At 40.9% G+C, this 23,448-nt stretch overlaps 1 protein-coding gene across 6 annotated transcripts in view; it reads left to right on the forward strand.

Annotated features, from left to right (window-relative positions):
• br (broad) overlaps nt 1-23,448 on the forward strand; it is a 120,471-nt gene that overhangs the window by 74,413 nt on the left and 22,610 nt on the right. For all 6 annotated transcript variants that reach the window (XM_064700284.1, XM_064700285.1, XM_064700286.1 and 3 more), the window contains exons 3-8: nt 8,556-9,194; nt 16,371-16,559; nt 16,620-17,067; nt 17,129-17,399; nt 17,469-17,614; nt 18,275-18,325. In XM_064700284.1, coding sequence (XP_064556354.1) covers nt 9,009-9,194; nt 16,371-16,559; nt 16,620-17,067; nt 17,129-17,399; nt 17,469-17,614; nt 18,275-18,325 — 1,291 coding nt within the window. In that variant the 5' untranslated portion in view covers nt 8,556-9,008. The remainder of the gene's footprint in view (nt 1-8,555; nt 9,195-16,370; nt 16,560-16,619; nt 17,068-17,128; nt 17,400-17,468; nt 17,615-18,274; nt 18,326-23,448) is intronic.

Raw genomic sequence — 23,448 nt, forward strand, 5'->3', positions numbered from 1 at the left:
CCCAGAAACTATTTGCGCTCAAGAGCAGCAGCTGCTCAACTGTTAAACTTACATTGCTAGTTTCTTGTTGTTGTTGTTGTTGTTGATGTTGATGTTGGCAGCGAGCGGCGCTAGATAAGCCAAAGCGAATGCCAAAAGCGCTCAAATAGAAACACGCCAACTACAAAAACTAGTTGAGCGAGAGCAGAGCTTTTGAGTGAAAGCTATCGACGGCAATAGTTGTGTGATCACAGCGGATCATGCTGTCTCTGTGTGTGTGTGCACTCATAGAGCGGGGGATGAGCAGAAATTGCAGTTGTGTGTATTATCGCAAAAAAAAGCTCTGTCAAAAATTTGAATTTCTAGCGTTTGCTCTCTTTTGAGCGTACACAAAACGTACATATGGTTGTGTGTGTGTGTGTGTGTGTGTATATACCTGTATAGCTTGCACACAAACTAATGATGAGTGTTTTTTGTTCGACTTTGGCATGGGGTAAACGACCGAATGTCCGACAGACGATGACTAGGTTAAGGTGAAGGTCAAATTAGCGCAAAATGCTAAAAACGACAACTAAGGCAGCCCGCAGTCGCTGCAGCCAACCGCGCTGCGACTGCGCCGCGCACCAACAATAGAAATCAACTTTGTCAGCGTTAAAGCGAGCGAGCGAGCGAGCGAAATGGCAGCTAAAATAATAAAAACAGCAACAACAACAATAAAAACAATAAGCGACTGAACAAAATAAAAGCGAAGAAGAAATTGAAGCGTAGACAAACGTGACCACGCGCAGGCAGGAAGACACAGGAGTAGGCACACATACATACATACATACATATACACACACAGTGAACATGCATATGTATGTACATACATACGCATAGAAAGTTACGAACTCCAGACAAAAAGCTTGGCGAGCCGACAGACAAAGAGACAGACGGAGACGGACAGACAGTTGCAGTTGTCTTTTATTTGTGTCTGAAGAGACGCCCGCATCTTGTTCCCCCACCCCAGCGCCAGACTCTCGTGGCCAGTCATAGAACAGTCCAAGTCTGAGCTCATCCAGGCAGCGAGGCAGCGAGGCAGCCAGCCAGTTCCCAATTCTAATTTTGCGTGGTGTGTCTCTACATCCCGAAATACATATACATATACACACATACATATGTATGTATGTAGATAGATAGACGCCAACAAAGGAAACAAACAAACATACACACAGCAAAAACGTGCGGACGCCGATTGACTGCCTCTGTGTTTGTGTTTGTGTGTTCTGTGTGTTGCGTCTGCGTCTGCGCCTGCGTCTCTTGCGCTGCGCTGCGCTGTTTGAAAGTGTTTGTTGAACGCCACGCGCTCGCTCACACGCCAAGCACTCTCTCGCTCTCTGACACACACACACACACACAGGGCAACAATAGCGCGAGTAGCTTTTTCTGCAATCTAATGGCGCATCGGTCTCCGTTCTGTTCCCTCGCGCTCACACACACACGCACACGCACACACATCTACCGTCTCTATGGTTAGTACGCAGACCAGGCAGCGGTAGCGACAGCGGCAGCGGTAGCAGCAGAGCCAGAGCAGACGTTGAACGCATGACCTTGAACTTGGACTCAGTTTACGAGTTGAAAAATTGGGTTTTGTTTTGAATTGTTTGCATGTCGCTGTCGCTGGCGCTGTTTGTGCTTGTTGTCTCTCTCTCTCTCTCTCTCTCCTAGACTACTTGGCCGTTTCTAATGGTCACAACAAGCAGCTGGCACTTAATTAATCTATTCGACTCATTAATCACTCAACATTCTGCTCAAATGTGCAAGCATGCAGTTCTATGCATTTGCATGTAACGGTATTCATAGCCATGTTGTTGTCGTTGTTTTTGTTGGTCCCACAGCTGGCAGCTGTCTAGCCTTTGTCTAGCCCACTAGCACACACACACACTCGCACTCGCACTCGCACTATGCCCCGCATATGTATATGTGCAGACAGAGCTTTCCCAGTCCACGCTGTACTTGTAATGGTCGTCGTCATCGTCGTCGTCGTCGTCGTCATCGTCATCGTCGTCGTCGACGTCGACGTCGTCGTCGCCGTCGTCTCTCGTTCTAGTTTTTACATAAAACTTTCGCTTTCGCCGCTGTGGCTGGGCTGACTATGTATGCATGTGTGCGTGTGTGTGTGTGCGTGAGTGTGGCTGCCGGCTTGTGTGTGTGTGTGTGTTTTTATTTGTATGCGGACGTTAGATTTTACATTTGACCGGCATTATGTGTATGGCAATGGCAATGGCAGTGGGAATGGCAAATGGCAAATGGCAAATGGCAAATGGCGGAATGAGAGGGAAGGAAGGTGGGATGTGAATTGTAGGCACAGGGTGTCTGTTGATTCTTGCCACTTGCTACTCTGTGCCTCCATCTGTCGGCAACAAGTGGCGATGTGTTTGTGTCTAGCTCCATGTCTATGTCTCTGTCCGTGTCTGTGTCCGTGTCTCTGTCTGTGGGTGGGACTGACCTTGTTCAATGAACGCTCTGTAAACAAGCGGCTGCCCTGTTGTTCTGTGTGGCCACCTCCCCCCCTCCCGCCCCCGTCCTCTTACTTATCTGCGCGAAGTGGAATTCGCGTTGCCAAGCGCCTGGCGAACAGAGCCAACTGATAGAGAACTACTAGAGGAGACTTGGGGCCATGTCTATGTGTGTGTGTGTGTGTGTTTGTGTTTGTGTGTGCACACACAACTAACGCAGTCGAAGCTAACCTTGAAAATAGCAAACGCCGCACACATGGCGAACAGGCCAAGCGAAACAGAAATAAAGAGCACACGAAAATGCAGCAGCAATATGACATGGTCGACTGATAGATACCCTGTACAAATGTTTTATTATGTATGTATGTGTATATGTAAATACATCTAGATGTAAAAATACTTGCAATCATGTTTTTCGCCTTAATAAACATACTGATTATTTTAAAGAATATGTCTAGTTTCTAGACTACAGTAACAGCATATCTATTAGTTAAAATTAAAAGAGTTAAAAAAGTAAAATAAAAGAATTAAAACAAAAGAGCAAGGAAATGGCCGGGAGACAGGCACAAATGCAGAAAATAAACCAGTACGATAACTAACCAATACACATAAAATGCGTATAGAGTACACACACACACACACACACACACACACACGCACGTGCATCTATTGTGAATCGAATAGAATTAAGTTTTAGTTTCCAACCGAACAAACTACTTGTCTATCTAATCTCATTTGTTTGGCGTTTGCTGCTGCTGCTTTTTTCTTTCGCGCATTCAAGCAAATAATTGCTTTATTCAACTATACACACACATACGCACACCGCGGCAAACAAAATTGCAAAAAACAATGAGCAAAAAAAAACTGCAATGCCAAAAAGCGCGCAGAACAAAAACAAAAAACGAAAAAAAAAAAAACTTTTTCTAGAACTATTTTAAAAGCTGTTCGCCAGCAGCGGCTGCGTCTGCGTCTGCAGCAGCAGCAGCGCCACCAGCAGCGGCGGCAGCGGCGTTGACGGCAACGTCGTCGCCTGCTCTCTCTTTCGCCCTCTCCTTCACACCCTCACGCGCAGCCGGCTAGCGGCTGGGAGAGTGCGCGGCGAAATGCGCCAAACAAAATTTAATAATAATACAGCAACAACAAATACAGCGCAAAAAATGTAGTATTTAGCCTTGAAAGTTCGTAAACACTACGAATTGCGAATGCGAGCGAAGATCTCTTATATATATGTACATACATATACATATATATTTATATTGTTTTTTTTGCACAAAAAGTCACATCAGAATTGAAAATAAAAATCAAATTCATTTCGAACTTGAACGAAATAAAACAACAGATCGAAGAATCCCAATCAAAGAGAATCCAACAAAGCTTACGAACACATACATACATACATATTTACTTATGTAAACAGTACATCAATACATGCACACATACACACATACTAGTTGGCTATGCCAACTAGATTCTGCTTAGTGCAGCTGCGTGTATTTTGTTTTTAGAGCCGAAAGTTTCGAGTTCGAATTCGAACAAATAACAAGGCGCAAATATACGAACGTAACGTATTGTACCGTAAATTGGAATGTGAGCCGAAATATAAGACCGCATTTTATGTTCTATATTCCAATATTCTATAAGTTAGCAGCTGCTGGGCGTCGGTCACGGTCACACGCTCCCCCTGCCTCCCACTGCACCCCTCGCCCAAAGAGTGTGGCGCTGTTATTTTCTTCTTCTTCTTTTTTTTTATTATTATGCATTGTACATTTTGTGTATAATTTTTTGGCTTGCATTAGAAACTTGAGCTTTTCCCACCGGCTGGCCCACCGGGGCTCCACTTCAAATGAATTTGCGGATGCTTTCGCTGCAATTACAATTGTAACGGGATAGCTGCCGGCAGGCAAAGGGAGGCGGCGCTAGTTGCGCCGGGTGGCAGGTGGATGTTCTTGCTCGTCATGGTAATTAGAGGCGATCCCCACACACACACACACACACACACACAAACACACGTGAGTCGAGTGCAAGTTGAAAGTGTCAAAGTTGTCGAGTGGTTAATCTCTCGAGCTGTTAGTTTTTTATATGTAGCTCTTTTCTCCATGTACATACATACATACATATGTATGTATGTATCTCTGCCTATCCATTTTGTCGCTATTAGTCAGCGTTCGCGTTGGCGTCGCAGTTGCTGCGTCGCCGACCGCAACGGAGTTTTGTTCTATGCACAAAAGTCACAGCTACACACACACACACACACATGTGCAGGCACAGGCAAGCACTATAAACTAAGCGCGAGCGTGAGTGAGAGAGAGAGACAGCGCAAGAGAGGGTGAGAGATCGAGAGTCACAAATTTAATACTGGACTGTGCCAAAACTTTATTTGGCACATGCATGCATGTGTGTGTGTGTGTGAGTGCGTCGCTGCTGCAGCGGCACTGTGTGTGTGTGTGCGTATGTGTGTGTCTGCGCTCGGTCTGGTCCGTCATGGTGGTGGGAATTAAAAGCACAACACATTCTAATACTCAAGTTCAGGTTCAATTCACTGTGCTCCCCCCACATACATGCATACGCACAGATCACTGAGCACACATGCACACACGAACACAGACACACACACACATATGGACATATGGATCGTTAATTCCTGTCCCTGTCTGCCTACCTGGCGATCCTAGCGCGTTTGACTGGCGGGGATCGGGGCACTCAGACTGGCCAGAACAGCAACAACGGCACAGAGCGTGCGCACGCTTGTTGTTGTCCCGCTCTCTCCCGCTCTCACACGAACACACACACGCACACATGCGCGACTGCTGCTGCTGCTGCTTCTGCTGCTGCTGCTGCTGCTGCTGCTGTTGCCAAAATTTCGGTGAATAGTTTAGTGTTTTGTGTGTGCTTTCGACTGCCGTTGCCCCTGTCCCTGCCTAATGCGCTTTTTTGTGCGCTATCGCTGCCGCTGCTGCTGCTGTTGCTGCTGCTGCTGCGCGCAGTCGGCGTTGCCGTCGCCGTCGCTGGCGTGTTCTGCCTGCCAGAGGCACTCGAGCACTCTCTTCTTCTTTAGCATGAATTCAGTTGAGTTTCTACGCTTGCAATCATCAAACGCAACAAAAAAGCCCAACACGCTGGTTGGCCGCCGACTGCTGCTTCCAGCGTTCCCCGTTTTACCGTTTAACCGTTTTACCGTTTTACCGTTTTACCGTTCAGTGTAGTCAGTGTGTGCTTCCAGCCCAAAGACAATTCGAGGCGATCCTGCGACGAAACGCGATGCAGCTTTAAATTAAACACAATTTTAAACATATCTCAAATACATACATACATACATACATACCTACATACATAGTTACATATGTAGCTAAATAGTTATAAGTGCGTGTTGTTCGGTCGGTCGTTCGGTTCGGTTCAGTTCGGTTCGGTAATTGATAAGTGTGTGTGTGTGTGTGTGTGTGTAAACGTTATACTTTTTTTTTACTATTATTTTTATTTGATTTGTTTTTTGCCGAGTGCCAAATGTTATTTGCATTTAACGTCTAAGCCAAGATCTCAAGTCAAAGCGAATAGCATTATTCTTCTTAAATTACCATATTACGTATACGCAAACAAATTTCTACCTCAACAACAACAACAACAACAACAACAACAAAACGAAGCCAAAGCAAAAAGCAGAATAATAACACTTAAGCAACAACAATAAAGAAAAAACAAATATGTTTGCTAAACAAAATTCGCCAACAAATTGCACACATAATAATCTATTTCTGTTGGCATTCGCAACCATAATTAACTATTAGAGTTTTGCTCAGATCCCAATCGTACATTATACATATATGTACATAGTATATACATACATACGTACATAGTGGGATGCTTTTATAGAGCAGGTATGTATGTACTACATGTGCAATTTGCATTTCACATTTCCATCGCGTAGAGCATACAACATTCGTCATCAAATTAAGCACACTCTCTCTCACACACACACACACACGCAAACACCATTCCATGTATGTGTGCATTGCGGCTGACTGCGTGCTATTATTAGAATAGCTAAAAAGTGCAACGCACACAAGCGCACGCCTCGACTTATCTTGATAGTTTTCACTTTCAATGTCACAAACACACAAACAGACACACACATATAGGCAAGCTTTTACGTGCGCGTCTGAGCGTGTGTGTGTAGGAAAGAATACGCCCATACATAGAGAGGAGACTTCAAAGCAGATGAAATCTACAAATATCCTCGCTAACAGAATAGAAATTAAAGCAAAGGCAGTAACTGCTTTTACGTATGTATGTGTGTGTGTGTGTGTGCTTGTGCGAAAGAGAGCGAACATGCATAGACAGAAGTAGGGAACCGAAACTAAAGCTACAAATAGAACCAGTCCAGGAACCAGAACCAATGCGAATAGCAAAAAGTGCGCTTGTACTTAAGTAGGGGGCTAGGAAAGCAGACGAGATCTAGAAGTATCCTCACTTACAAAATATAAACTAAAGCAAGGGTAGAATAGAACCAGTTCAGGAACCAGAACCAATGCGAATGCAGACGCGATCTAGAAGTATTCTGTCGAACAGAATATTAACTAAAACAAGAAATAGAACAAGTTCAGGAACCAGAACCAGTTTCTAGAAGTATCCTCGTTAACAGAATATAAACTTAAGCAAAAGCAGAAACAGAACCAGTTCAAGAACCAAAACCAGAGCCAAACAGAACCAGTTCAAGAACCAGAACCAGATCCAATGCGAATGTAGACGAGATCAAGAAGTATCCTCGCTATTGGAATAGCATCTAAAGCTAGAGCAGAAACAGAACCAGTTCAGGAACCAGAACCAGTTCAAGAACCAGAACCAGAACCAATGCGACTGTAGACGAGATCAAGAAGCATCCTCGCTATTCGAATAGCATCTAAAGCTAGAGCAGAAACAGAACCAGTTCAGGAACCAGAACCAGTTCAAGAACCAGAACCAGAACCAATGCAAATGTAGACGAGATCAAGAAGTATCCTCCCCCTAAAGCAAGAGCAGAAACAGAACCAGTTCAGGAACCAGAACCAGTTCAAGAACCAGAACCAGTTCAAGAACCAGAACCAATGCGAATGCGAAAAGCACATCGAAAATTGTGCACTACAAGTGTTTTATTTATTTGCGATGCGTTTGCTGTTTTCACTCTGGTTCCAGTTTTGGTTCATTTGCTTAGCGCTGACTTTTTTGTTCGAAGCACGCGTTTTGAGTGAATACGAATACAAAAAACATATAAAATTCAATTGTACTCGTTTAAATCGTAGTATTTGTTGTCTGTTTGCTTCTTTTTTGTCTAGAGACTAGTTTTTTTCTTCTTCTTCATTTCAGTTTTGTTTCTATGTCACACAAATTGTCGCCGTGGTTGAATTGATTTTAAAGTGCATTTGTTAACAATTTTCGAACATTTTGCATTTTGCATTTTGCATTGTTGCGTTTGTTGCACCAAAAACAATCAACATTTTTAGCGGCCGCAGCAGAAAAATTCCCCCGCCCGTGAACGAAGACACACACACACATATGTGTGTGTGTGTATGTATGTGCTTTAAAGAAAGATTGAAAAGAACTCGCAAGAATACAATTTGATTAAACAAGTTAAACGAGTTGTATTTAATTTACATAGAATAATATAATTAGCTTATACTTGTTCAAATGATTTGTTTACATTGCGATTCAACAATTTAATCAAAATTTCAAGATTTCGATTAAATTCGAACCCTGACAATAGACGACCACGAGCTTTAAATGAATGCATATCCCATGCATAAGAGCTGGTCTTGACTGACTGACTGACTGATTGATTGATTGATTGATTGATTGATTGATTGACTGATTGACTGATCTTTCTCTTCGATCTGGTAAAGCAGACAGTTGCGTGACGTCATCAGGCTGCGTGTTCTAGGTGTCTGAGCGTCGGACCAGCTGGCGAGAAGTCGCCGGTTCGAATTTAGCAATTAAAAATGTATATATTTGTTTTTTTGATATGTATTTACCCATAATTTATGTTAAAGTTTAATGAATTGACAATTGAATTAATTAGTTGCAACTTTTTTTCGCCTCGTCCAATTGCAGTTAATTAAATATTAGTCAATAGTCGACCGATCATCACACAGGACACACAGGAGCAACATTTACGCAAGCAGCAAGGACACGGGTGTGCGTTCGTGTGCGTGTGTGTGTGTGTGTTCGTGCGTGCGTGCGTGCGTGCGTAGGCGCAACAAACACGACGAGCAGGCCGAACTATTTATTCCCTCGGTGCAATAGAAAGCCGCCAAAATACGCAAAAAGGTGACTACAAAGAAAGCCAGCGTTGTTTTCACAGTTGAGGACGACAACAACAACAACAACAACAACAATTGTAACAACAGCAGCAACTACAACTACAACAACGCTAGGCAGCTAAGAACAGCAACAACAACAACAACAAGTCCAACTCCAACTCCAACTGCAACTCCAACTGCAACTGCAACTCGAACAGCAACAATCGAGCTGAATAACTTCTACACCGAACAAGAACAAAGCAACATGGACGAGACACAACATTTCTGTCTGCGATGGAACAACTACCAGAGCAGCATCACATCGGCGTTCGAGAACCTTCGCGATGATGAGGACTTTGTCGATGTGACGCTCGCCTGCGAGGGTCGCAGCATAAAGGCGCATCGCGTGGTCCTCTCCGCATGCAGCCCCTACTTTCGCGATCTGTTGAAGGTAAGTCACAAACTTTCCAAACTCCCCCATGGTTTTCGGCTCACAAACCAAGACGAGTACTCGAAACTCGTTTCGAACATGTTAAATGGCGCGAAATCTGTCGAATCTGAATCAATTTCTTGGCTTAGCAGCTATGTGAGATACTCTTTAATTTTTAGGTATCTAATCCTTATAAAGGAAGCACCTCTGATTCTTCATCAGCCTACTCAATATTCCAATTCCTAGTTAATCCCGAAAACTGTAAGAGCTAAAGACTCGAAATGCAATATATATATTTTTCCCAATTTAATATGCAGAATGATATCGATATATTTATCGATATATTTTCTGCTTTCCATAAAATCGATTAGAGACTTGGTTTGTAAAGCATAACTCGATATTTATAGGAGCCAGATATACCTATACCTCGACCCTATAGCATAAAAGGCTAACTTATCTCATATTCTTGATCAGCCGAGTCATAATTCCAATTTCTCGTTGATCTCGTCAACTATTAGAGCTAGATACTCGATACACAGTATATATTCTTCCATTTAACGCGCAGTCTGATATCGATATCGATTTATCGATATCTATTTTCATTGCCATAAAATCGATAAAAATCGATTAGAGACTTGGTTTTTTAGGCATAACTCGAACATTTTTGGAGCTAGATATCGATATATATTTTCATTGCCATAAAATCGATGAAAATCGATTCGAGACTTGGTTTGAAATTTATAGGAGCTAAACTAGGTATATTCCTAGATCCGATAGCATAATATTTGATCTGGCTTTGGAATTATGAATTGGCGAAAAGCGAAAAGAATTTTTATCAATTTGCAATTGAGTTTCAAGTTTCGCAATTCGAAACACAATTTCTTTTCCTTTTGGCGATGACCTACATAAGCGCAGCAGTATAAATGAGATAAAGGGCGCAAAAAAAAACGAAGAGTGGGAGGGGGCAGGGTAAACACATGTGCATCAGCTGTCAGTCGAGTCGCTGCGTTGTGCATCCTGTTCGCCAGCTGCAAATAAATATACAGAAGATATACAGCTATATATATGGAGAGATATGTGGAGAGATGGAGAGATGGAGAGACTCGGGTCTAGACAAAGTCGCTGTGCGGCACAGTTTTTTAATGGCAGCCTAATTAATAAAACGATGATTGCACACACACACACACACACACACACACATTTACCTGTGTATATGTGTGTACAGTTGAGTTGTTTGCAATGTCTCGTGCTCTCGTGGTGTAAACTGGCAAAAGGCAAAGTTCTTAGCTAAAATATTACGGCAAGAATGGGCCCATGCCGTCTGCTCGTCTGCGTTTGCCTTCTGTTTGCATTTTAATTTATTTAGTTGCGCACGACAACAACAACAACAACAACAACAAGAACAACAAGAAGAACAACTATGAGAAGTACATTTAACAGCAACAAAAGGCAAAACAGACGACAACACGCCAAAAAGTCGACAACTATAAGAAAGTTCTGCAATCTGCGGGAACAGTCGCAGGTCGCAGTCAGTTACAGTCAGGGCCATCGTTCCGTTTTGAAACTCCTGAAAGGGGCAATAAGTTCTGCACTAAATTATGACTCCAAACTGGCTCAAATCAGGCAATTATTTGGCCGAAAACATTTGATTCATACTGGCCAAACTGGACCTCAGCGCGTCGCGCAGCCCAAAAACATATTCACATTTCTATGCACAGGCCAAAACAGTCTCTCTCTCTCTCTCGCTCTCTCGCTCTCTCTCTCGCTCTCTCTCTTTACAAGAGAAGCTAATTTGCATTCTGCCTCCAAGCCCAACAATTATGAGTGTTCCGACTAGCAGATACCCTGAACTCAGCGCCAAGCACTAAACCTTTATACATGCAAATGCGTTCCTGATTATCTTTTATTTATTATCTTCCCATATTTGCCCACTTTATTAGGAATCTGGTAGGGTATCTAAAAAGTGTTATATATTTTTTATCTGTACAAGAACCTAAATACCAAATTTGGCGGACCTAGCTATTATAATTTTCGAGCTATGTTCAAAAAACCATGTCTCAAAGTCGATATTTATCGATAAAATGTAAATGCGAGCAGATATCGAACAGGCGTAAACTGAAGCCTGATTCCACTATGCTAAAAATATGTTACATTTACAAACTTCACATTCTGCGATTCCATTGGCAATCGGTTTGATATTAAAAGTCAAATAATACATACATGACAGATATGGGTTTTTTATGGGCAACATATTTCACATTCGCAAAAAATGTTAAATGTATATAATGTTGTCAGTGGAATTTGGCTCTTACACAAAAATACAACATATTTTAGATTAGCAAAATATGTTACATTCGCAAAAAATTTAAGAAATGTTGCCAGTGGAATCAGGCACATAGCACATTCGCCAAAAATGTTAAATGTAAATAATGTTGTCAGTGGAATTGGGCTCTTACACAAAAATGCAACATAGCCAATATACTTAACATATTTCAGATTAGCTAAAAATGTTACATTCGCAACAAATGTAAGAAATGTTGCCAGTGGAATTGAACACATAGCACATTCGCCAAAAATGTTAAATGTAAATAATGTTGTCAGTGGAATTGGGCTCCTACACAAATATGCAACATAGCCAATATACTTAACATATTTCAGATTAGCTAAAAATGTTACATTCGCAAAAAATATAAGAAATGTTGGCAGTGGAATTGAGCACATAGCCAATATGCCCGTTTTTAGGCCCTTTGCAATGGGTTCGAGGAACATTAACTACAACTCTGAAGCTGGGAATGGGGCCGACAATGCAGCCAAATGCCGTCTTGTTGCCCGTTTGTTTGCGTTTGCGTTTGTTATTATTTTATTTTTATTATGACATTAAAATTATGGAAGTCGGTGCCTCGTTTACCTGCCCGCCCAAAACTTGTGACTGCATTGTATAAAATATTTGCACGCAATTGCGGTTTTTAGGAGGCCTCGAGACTTGGCCAACTCCCCCCCCCCCCCCCCCCCCCCCCGACTCTCCCCTCGCAAAACTTTGCCATTTGCATTGTTTGAGCTGTCATTGGCGTCACGACGAAGCCCGGGTCGGGATTGGGATTGGGATTGGGATCGGGCCTGGCCTGGGCTGGGTTTAGCGGATTGATTAGTGGAATGTCGGCCCCGTTGCCGTTGCCTGTTCTTTGCCATTGCAGCAGAAATTATATAAATTACAAACTTCTCAGTTCTTAGTTTGGCCGCAAAATATTCGCTCTTGACGTGATTTGTTAACATGATAGAAAACTTGCTTTTGTACATTTTAGACGCAAAAGAAAAGAAACAACAGCAACAATTTAATGCAGCAACTTTGAAGGCAAAATTGTTGCGGGCGAGTCCCAACGACTGCCCAATGCTCGCTCAGTTCCTTATTAGATTAGATATTATTATGCTACCCATCAAAATCTATCTTAATCTATCTGTCTCGCGCTTTAATTGTGGAAGATTTCTGGAGAATGTCAACAGAGTTCTAATTGGTCGAGTCTGACACAAATTTGTCGTGTAGATAGGAATATATATATTCCAAATTTCAGTCTCTATCATATTTGAACTATCTCGCTTTTTCATCGTGGAAGATCTTGGTCTAATTGGGCTCGTCCCACAACTTTATATCTATATATTCTATATATATTCCAAATTTCAAGCTATAGAGAACTATACATAGACGAGCAGACGGACAGTCGGGCCAATATGCTCTTTTAACATTTGCGAAAGAGTATAGAAAGAGAGGGGGGAGAGGGGGAGTCGCATTTAGTGTCATTTGCGTCGCAAATGGTTGCAATCCTTATTTCTGACAATACGTCAACATTGTGTACCCGTGCATATTGTTGTGTATACGACACGGGGTCCACCTACAGATTTGCCTCATTTTACAAGCTATCCGGCCAATAAATTGCAAAGTTTCACACGGGGCGGGGCGGGGCGGGGCGGGGCGGGGCGGGGCGGGGTCTATGATAATGGCGAGCCAACACAATTGCAGACAACAGCAAGTCGGCATTTAATTTGGTAAAAAGGCCAACTAAATGCAGAGCGCAAAAAAAAGAAAAGACTGCAACTGCAACTGCAACAATGCCAAGGGAAAGAAAAAAATGCTAAAATAATTATATACCAAGAAATTAGTACAGAGTATACGAAAAACTTTGTTGGCAGTTGGCAACAATATACGCGAGAGAGGCAGGCAGGCAGGCAGGCAGCGAAGTTTGTAAATTCAATTTGAAATACATGCAACAACAGCAACAACAGACATGCAAACTAGAGTCCAGTCCGGGTCCGGGTCCGGGTCCGGGTCCGGGCGACACTTCTCTGTGCCTGATCTTCTCGGCGCGTCGCAATTGTGCGCGCCTTGTGCCTATGCATAAATATTTAATTAACTGCAGCGCATTATTTTAATTAGGTGTAAAACTGCAAAGCCCCGCCTCCCATTCCCTCCCAAACAGACAACAAACAGACAACAAGATATGAAGTGGCAACAACTGCCAACTGCCAGAGCAGTCCGAGCCAGCCTAATGGGCGCTTCTAAAAGCATTTTGGCTTCTGTTCAAACTGAAACTGTGACTGCGACTGCGACTGAGAGCTGTGACTGCGAGCTGCGACTGCGACTGTCCGCGACAAGCAGCTGCGGATGTGTCGGGACACGCCCACTTAGCAAGAAATTGCCTTTCACAACTTGCATTTGGTGTAACAGGGTTGCCAGCTCAGCTAAATTTTACTTTTTTTTTAAGCTAAACTCGAATACTTTCAGAGATCGTCTTGAAATTCGTAGCTGCCTTTCACAATTTGCATTTGGTGTAACAGTGGCAACCCTGGCTCAGCTAAATTTTACTTTTTTTTTAAGCTAAACTCGAATACTTTCAGAAATCGTCTTGAAATTTGTAGCTGCCTTTCACAATTTGCATTTGGTGTAACAGGGTTGCCAGCTCAGCTAAATTTTACTCTTTTTTTTTAAGCTAAACTCGAATACTTTCAGAGATCGTCATGATATTTGTAGCTGCCTGCAATCTATGCTATTTTGAAAATGATTTCGATTTCATTTTCTCATTTTCTCGAAATGACAAGTACTGAGAACAACCCTGCTTATCGTCTACAGATAGCGAAAATTTCGGTTCTTTTATCATAATTCAACTTAGTCAACTGTTTTGAAAGGCAATTGCGCAAAGCCAGCGACAGTTGTGCAACACTGGCTCGCACAAAGCCACCTTTTGACAGCGACAGTTGTGCAACACTGGCGCGCGCACAGCAGAAATCCAAGCAGACCCTTTTACACTGTGCTTCACGCGCTGCCTAGAGCCTCTTTCATTGAGCCAAATTTCGATCGTCGTTGCAGTTCCTGTTTCTCATATCAAGCATAGTAACTTTTTGTAACGACAGTTGGCAACACTGGTGCGCACAGTTGTGCAACACTGGCGCGCGCACAGCAGATATCCAAGCAGACCCTTTTACACTGTCCTCCGCCTCAGCCTCTTTCTCTAGCCGAATCTCTAGGTCGATGTTGCAGTTCCTGTTTCTCATATTGTTTTCCCCACTTCTCTTTTTTGCACTTTGCTTCTTCTTCTTCTTTTTGTTTTTGTTTTTTTTTTCGGCGAAAATCATGTAGGTGCTCTTTGGATGTGACGATCACTTGATCGCTGCCGTCTCTTGACCTCAATTTCACAATCTGCCGCTGCGCCTGTTCCCGTCCCCGTCCCCGTCCCTGCCTCTCTACCCGTCTCTGCACACACACACGATCGTGTTGGCAAATATAAGCACGGAATATGTGTACGATTATATATGCATACATGCACATACATGCACATGCGTGTACATATGCGTTTACATCAGCTCATCTGCGAATGTGAAAATAAATTGCAAGCTCGAGTAAATAAGGCGCAGAGACAAGTCAAGACAAGACCAACCAACTGTCTGTCCGTCTGTCTGTCCGTCTGTCTGTCTGTCTGTCTGTCTTCTTTTTCTCTGTCTGTCTCTCGATGCACATCCACAGAAATGTACATGAGATCGGGCATGGAGCTGGGGCTGGGGCTGGGCCTGGGCCTGAATCTGTATCTGTATCTGTAGACGCAAGGCGCGCAATCGAAATAATAACAAAGACGCCGTAACTTGACCTAATTTTGATGCACTTTGTTGGCTTGCCACTTGATGATAAAGTGAAATTTACACACACATAAAACTGGAGACTGCAGACTCGAACTCGAAGAATAAAGACGACGTGGTTGGCATTCATTCGCCCTGCAACTGGTTTTGGGGCAGGGGGAAATGGGGTCAGCTGCAAGCGATGTGTGTGTGCAAAAGGACTGAAAATATTGAATCAAGTAAATCTAGTCTTGCAATTGGGCTGAAAAACATAACAGTAACAACTTGATTCAAGTTGTTTCCAGCTTAACTTATACTTGAATCTGAATACTTGATACTGCAAATATTGAATCAAGTAAATCTAGTCTTGCAATTGACTTGCAATCTGACTTTGGCATGAAATTCTTATTTCAAGCATGACTTTTTTCAAGTACGTATAAACTTGACTCAAGGATTGCCTTTGACTTTTTTGAGCTCTCTTAGAGCTTGAATTAAGTCGAAATGGTTATTAAATAACAGGTCTGCAAATATTGAATCAATTATATATAGTCTTGCAATTGGGCTGAAAAACTATAAGAGTAACAACTTGATTCAAGTTTTTATGAACTCAACTCTTGCTTGAATCAAATTAAAGCAGTCTCTATAATACTTGACCTTGGCATGAAATTCTTATTTCAAGCATGCATCTTTTTATGGTATGAATAAAGTTGCGTCAAGGACTGCCTTTGACTTTTTTGAGCTATCTTAGAGCTTGAATTATATATGTATAGAATAACAAGTCTGCAAATATTGAATCAAGTAAATCTAGTCTTGCAATTAGGTTGAATTTGACTTTGGCATGAAATTCTTATATCAAGCATGACTTTTTTCAAGTACGAATAAACTTGCCTTTGACTTTTTTTGAGCTCTCTTAGAGCTTGAACTAAGTTGAAATGTTTATTAAAGTATGTGTATGTATGGAGGCAGACGAGTCTTAAGTGATTCGCTTGTATGGAGTGGAGCAGCGTTGACATTTCCGAGATAGTTGAAGGTTATTATTGAGGAGGGAAACTTGGTTAAGACTAAGACTAATGGCTGGCATTGTCTATTTTTTAGAGCACACCCTGCAAACATCCGGTCATATTGCTGCAAGATGTCAATTTCATGGATCTGCACTCGCTGGTCGAATTCATATACCACGGCGAGGTGAATGTGCATCAGAAGTCGCTGCAGTCGTTCCTCAAGACCGCCGAGGTGCTGCGCGTCTCCGGCCTGACACAGCAACAGGCCGAGGACACGCACAGCGTAAGTAGACGCACCTTTAATTCCAGCAGCAGCAGCTATTTCAACGTCTTACCTTTACAGCACCTGGCACAGATACAGAATTTGGCCAATGCCGGAATACGCCAGCCACTGAACACACATCCACATGCACATCATGACGACGGCGGCGCTGCCACATTGTTCAGCAGCCGCCAGGGAGTTGGGTCGTCGTCGTCGCCGCCGCCGCCGCCGCTGCCGCCGCACATTAACAACAATCTGCTGAAGCGCATGGCCATGATGCATCACAGCAGCAGCAGCGCCGCCGCCGCCGCCGCCTCAGTCGAAGAGACGTCGCATGCCTTGAAGCGTTTGCGCAGCGCCGACAACGGGCTGCCGCCCGCCGCCAGCAGCAGCAGCAGCAACAACAACAACAGCCCCGATTTGCAGATGCACGCGCGCAGCGCCTCGCCGCAGCTAACGCCGGCCGACTTCAGCACGATCAAGCATCACCACAACAACAACAACACGCCGCCGCTCAAGGAGGAGAAACGTGAGTAATCCCACTCCAAAATCCAGCTGGGATTGATTTTGATTTGCATCTCCATCTCCAGGTAATCGACCCAGTGGCAACTCGGGCAACTCTGGCAACACCAATGGCAATGGCATCTCCATTAGCGATAAGCTGGGCAGTTTGACACCGTCGCCTTTGGCCCGTGGTGTCGAGGACGTCAAGTCGGAGCCCATGGAGCTGGTCTGCTCCAGCAGCAACAACAACAACAACGCCAACAATCCGAATGTCAATGAGGAGCACAGCAACGACTCGACCGGCGAGCATGACGCCAATCGATCCAGCAGCGCTGACGGCGGCAAAGGCTCCCTGAGGTAACACAACAGCACAACTTGCACAGAGTCCGAGCAATATTTGATAACCCTAACCTATTCCCTTTGCAGCTCCGGCAATGATGATGAGATCAACGAGAATCTCGCCTCCCATCATGCCGCACAGCCGTTCATCATGTCGCCAGCTGACAGCAAACTGTTTCCGGGCGCCGCATTCAACTTTCCGATGTCCAATCTCGATCATTCAGCTTTGATTGGTGCGTATTATCCAACTATATATCCATATATGTATATACTCTCCAGTTTAGCAAATCGCCATCAATTGAAAATCGACGAAATAATATTCAAAAAACATGAATTCAAGTTAAACCAAGATGCGATGCTAAAGTATAGCAAAAGTCAGGCAGATTCTTAAAAGAAAAAAAAAAATAAAAATAAAATAAAAATTGAAAAATTCTTTGCAATATTCAGAAATAATTTCCAAAAAATAATTCACAGTTAAAGCTAGATGTATATTCAAATTCAGGGATATTCTTGAAAAACCCAAACATATATTGAAAATCGTTTGAAATATTCAAAAATTTAAAAAAAAATTAGTTAAAGTTAAAGTAAAGCAAAAGTTGGGGATATTTCTGAAATAACCAAACATAAATGCGAAATATTCCGAAATAATTTCCAAAAAATAGTTAAAGTTAGCCAAAAAATTATTAATATAAAAAAACTAAAAACAAGAAATTGTTGACATTTTTCCGAAAATGTTTTCATGAAAAGGCGATTTTCTAAATGTAGGCATACATTTCTATTGACACACACACACACACACACACACACAGACACAGACACACACCTATATATGCACATTGATTTCTATATCCATAAAAAATCTTCTCTTGATCCTTTCGATCATATATATCCAGGTCTCAACACACAGCTACAACAATCTGGTGAACTTGCCGTCTCTCCACAAGGTGAGTCCGAACATTTCTCTCTATTTACTCTATTGTTTCGCTCTATTTGCGCTCAAAAGCTCATTATTACATTTTTTACATCAAATGCAAATACCAAGAAATATCTATATCTATATATATATATATATATATTTATATGTATATATATATATGTATATATTTATCAAAAATATCAACAAAACAAAAAGAAAACCCAAATAAATTAATATCAATGAAAAAAAAAAAAGGAATTAATAGAAATCCAAATATTTTAACGTTGAAGAAATGTGTCTGTATCATTTGTTTTACTTGAAAAAAACATACTTACATACGTTACGTGCCATGCATATAAATCGGGCTATATATATGTGTGTTAACTACAATTTGATTTAACTTTTGATTTATTTACCTACACACAAGAATATTTGATAATTTCATTCGATTCAGTCATTTAATTTTTGATTTTATTTCAAAACATACTAACGTCCCCATCAAAGGTGGCTAGTACAGGGTATCTAATGCAATATATACCCTATATAAATATATATGTAGAGTCTGCCCACCTTTGTCAGGGACATTTTAGAATTGCAAACACGTAAACTTAATGCTGAAATAAAATAGTTACAAAACAGTTTTTATTTTCAATAATTTTTTTTTTTTTTTTTTATCTAATCGTTTTTTTTGTTCTGTTTGCATCTTCAAGTCCAATAAGAAAAGTGTATAAATTTCTTTCTTGTTCGATTGTTTCGATGGTAAATGTTTTCATTTATTTCCGCCAAACGTCAAATTTAAACAATTTGAAAAACGGAAATGCTTTGAGTTTAGGCCATACAAATCAGTTAGCCGTAATAATCATATGTATAACAAACCGCCAAGCTGATGACGCTAATGATGCTCACGATGATGATGATGATGATTATCACATAATGATAATGCGGAGCAATGTGCTAGCAATGCGAAATCGAAATTTCATAATCCAGCCATATTCATGTAAGCATCACACTGAACCCAACATTCCGATACGTGAGTCCTTTGCAAGCAATCCTTGCCACAGACTCCTTTACTGTGCGTGTGTGTGTGTGTGTGTGTGTGTGTGCGTGTGTGTGAATACATTAAACTAATTAACTGAACGAACGCACTTTGACGGGGAGAAGGAATGTTTAGCAAAATTGACTGTTTTTGAATATGTGGCGCACATTTTAATTGCCGCTGTTATTCTGAGGTTAGGCCACAACAATTTGCCACGCCCCCTTCCAGCCCTTCCAGCCCTCCCTCGCACACACACAGGATGTGCGTGCCTCAGAACATGCTTCAACCTAAAACCAGTTCGGAAAAGCTTTGCGGCTTTGCGGCTTTGTGGCCTGCCCCAACATGAACAGGAACAGATACACTGAAAACAACGATTTTCATGCATTTCAGAAAATTGCCAGAAAATACTAAATACTAAAGAAAGAATAAAATAACTGGAATAACTTGTTATTGTTTTTTAGTAGCTAAATAATATATTTACAAAAAAATTGTTTTGAGAAAATTGACATAAAATACTTTTTCCCTAAAGAAAAAACGGATAGAAAAAAAAATAAAATAACTTGTGATAGTTTTTAATATAATCAAAAGAAAATTGTTGAGGAACTTTTTAGCTAATTACAACAAATTGAGAAATCAATTTTCATTTTATGGCGATTTTCCAGAACTAAGAATGAACATTTTTTTGGAGTGTATGAACAGACATAGACATAGAAGCATCTATTTGAGATTTCTACGGGAGCTCAGCTCGTGTTGATAATTTATGAATTGGACTGAAACTGGGATGTGCCTGTGTCTAATGAGCAAAACTCCAATTGGGGCAACGTATTTTCCAATTAGCAAAAAAAAACAATTGGGGCAACGTATTTTGATTGTTTGGTTCAGTGTTTTGTGCGTATTTTTTTTTTGTGTGTTAGATTTCAAGTTCATTCGGCTTACTTCATGTTTCACACATGTTAAATCAGATTCAACAAAATATACTCTAAATATGTCATAAAGCCACATTCGATCGCTCTCTCTATATCTTTCCTTCTCTCTCTCTCTCTCTCTCTCTCTCACACACCGCTATACGAATGCCGAACATTTAAAGCTAGTCAATTCGTATTAGGAATTCGGTAAACAAACCAATTCGAATTCGAAACCGAGCTCAAATTAGAATCAATATTGAAGCTAGCTTTGAACAGAATGATGATCTTAAATATATATTTTCCGTAATTTTTTTGTTTCGTTCGTTCGTTCATTTTCTGAGTCCATTTTAATCGTTTAATCGTTTAACGTTTTAGTTTCGTTGATTTGTGTGCTAATTTTGTATTCGTAATAATAATAAAAAAAAAAACCATCAGCAATACATTCTATACATACACACACACACACACACACACACACACACACACATATATCCACATGCATACATATCAAACACAATTATCAAATGCGTTCAATTACCTTATTACGCTTATATCTATTAATTGTATACTTATATGCCAAATGAAATGATTATGGTTTTTGTTTTTTTTTATGTTTCAATTCATGTTCCCGTTTCCGTTTCGTTTCCGTTTCCGTTTTCGTTTCTGTGTTAAATCAGTTTGCTAAAATGGCCCGAATTTTATTTAGGCTCAAATGTGATAACTTTCTCGAATATTTTCAGTGTTGCCAGCCAGTTATTTTCTAGCCACATTTGGCTATTGTTAGAACTTGTCAGCCGGAAACAGTTGGCATTTTAAACTGATTTAGCTATTTTTTTTTTTTTTGGCAAGTATTTCGGCTTTTTTCTTAAAGCTATTCTTAACACTGGATTTAACTACTGTTGACAACACTGTCATCAAGCAGTGTTGTCTATTCAGGCTTTTATCGGCGGGCAGTTGGCAACACTGTTGCCCAGCCTCCTAGGGAAAGAGAGAGCGAGCGAGAGAGAAAGAGGAAGGGGAAGTCAAGAAGCGTTTAAATATTATTTTTAAATAGTTGCTTTGTTGCTTTTATTTATTTTAGTTGAGTTCAGTTGAGTTCAGTTGAGTTCTTTTGATTGATCCATGCCATAGTACATACATAACAGCCACAACAACCCTTATTTGATGTAACTCTTCTGTTTCGGTAAAATGCAACGCATTATAATCGATCGATCGAATATATACATACTTAAATATATTATGTATTGAAATTTTTTAATTTACTTTTGTACGTCGTCGTGCTTGTGTCTAAAACTAAGTATACCAATTCTCCAAGCCATATTCCCCCTTGCCCCTTGCCACTTTCCCCACAACATCCCAACTCTGACCCCAATAAACAGCAAAAGCAAAAGAAAAGCTTCAATTATATGTATTTGCATTGAAAAAACTAAAAAACTTTTAAAATATGAAAAACCAAAACAATTATAAAACATCAATTGCACCGTTATTTTTAATGTGTCTTTCGTTTAAAATTGTTTTTTAATTACTTGAAATTATTTTCATTTCCAATTCGATTTGATTCAAATTAAAACTAATGAGCAAAATTTAATTTCGAATATGAAACAAAAGCTAAACGCATAACATTTTTATTTGCACATTCAAACAGCATAACATACGCACACATACATGCATACATATGTATCTACATACATATATGTACATATATTCATCAAAATGTGTGTATGTATATGCAAAGTGCGATACATATGCTTACATATCATCTCTTCCCCCTTGATGAACATTTACGTATATACTATATATATCCCGATCATCCGTCCTGTCCCCTGAACGTAAATTAGGCAAACATATATGTACACATGCGATAGTATGTGCGTACATCACGTCTGATGTATCTGTATGTATTTTTACATCAATGAATTGGTCAGGCATTTAACCTAGCATAGCATAGTATGTGCATACATCATGTCATATATGTACTACACATGCGATAGTATGTGCGTACATCACGGCTGATGTATCTGTATGTATATTTACATCAATGAATTGGTCAGGCATTTAACCTAGCATAGCATAGTATGTGCATACATCATGTCCCATTTATATGTATGTATGTATGTACATCGTGCTTACCCGCAAATTAGAAAAAGCGCACACTTTCCCAACAAACCCCACCCCCCGAAAACTGAGGTAGGCTCCATTGGCTGGCTAATTATTAAATTGGCAAATCCGAATATGCTTATTTGAATACGGAAACAGAAATGTGAAGATATATGCATAGAATCGAATTGAAGCTGCACAACAATTGGCATTTGTATACATATGTACTACTTACATCCGACATCAGGCGATCGATCGTGTACATCATATGTACATACGTGCTGGCATACATACACACGCACACATATACGCACAAGCATGCTTGTGTGTATGTGTTTGTGTATGTGTATGCATGCTCGTTTGTTTGTATGTATGTGCATTAACGAAAGCCTCTATATACTTTACCCACACAGAGAAAAGTACGCATACGCACACACTCATACACACACACACACACACACACAAACAAACAATTACATACACACGTTGAAATGGTGAATTATATTTTAGTCGGGCAGACAACAGCAATAACTCACACACACACACACACACACACAATGGTCTTGGCCCCTTCCCGTAAGAAACACAAACCCGCACACGCACACGCACTTCGATTAAGTTAAAAAAAAAACACAAAAATACAAATACAAATACTAGAATAAAACAAAGTATATATCCTTCAAGTGTAACGTTTATTAGCGATTGCGAGGCCTTACCAATCCGAAACTCGAAACTTTAACCGAAAAAAAGAAAGCAAAAAAGTCCAAAAAGCAGCAATAAAAATAAGTACCAAATTCAGCAGCACCAGGCGCTCGAGATCACTACTAATACATACATCCGCATACCTACCACACCCACATACACACACACATACACACACATACACATATACACACACATACGCCACACACATACAACCAGCTCTAACAGCTAAAAAAAAACTAACCTCAATGATAACTAACGCTATATGTACCTATTTACTTTCCAAAATAATACTAACAGTATTTAAAAAATACCAACAAAATGATGTTAGCGATAAAGCAAAGAGTACAATTCGAAAACTTTTTTAAGCCCTAAGAGATGATCGATTCAATCAATACACAACAACAATAA

The sequence above is a fragment of the Drosophila montana genome, unplaced genomic scaffold (assembly GCF_035044405.1).
Source record: "Drosophila montana isolate Dmon_TW-CO22-7 unplaced genomic scaffold, ASM3504440v1 contig_1688_1, whole genome shotgun sequence".
Classification (NCBI taxonomy): Eukaryota; Metazoa; Arthropoda; class Insecta; order Diptera; family Drosophilidae; genus Drosophila; species Drosophila montana.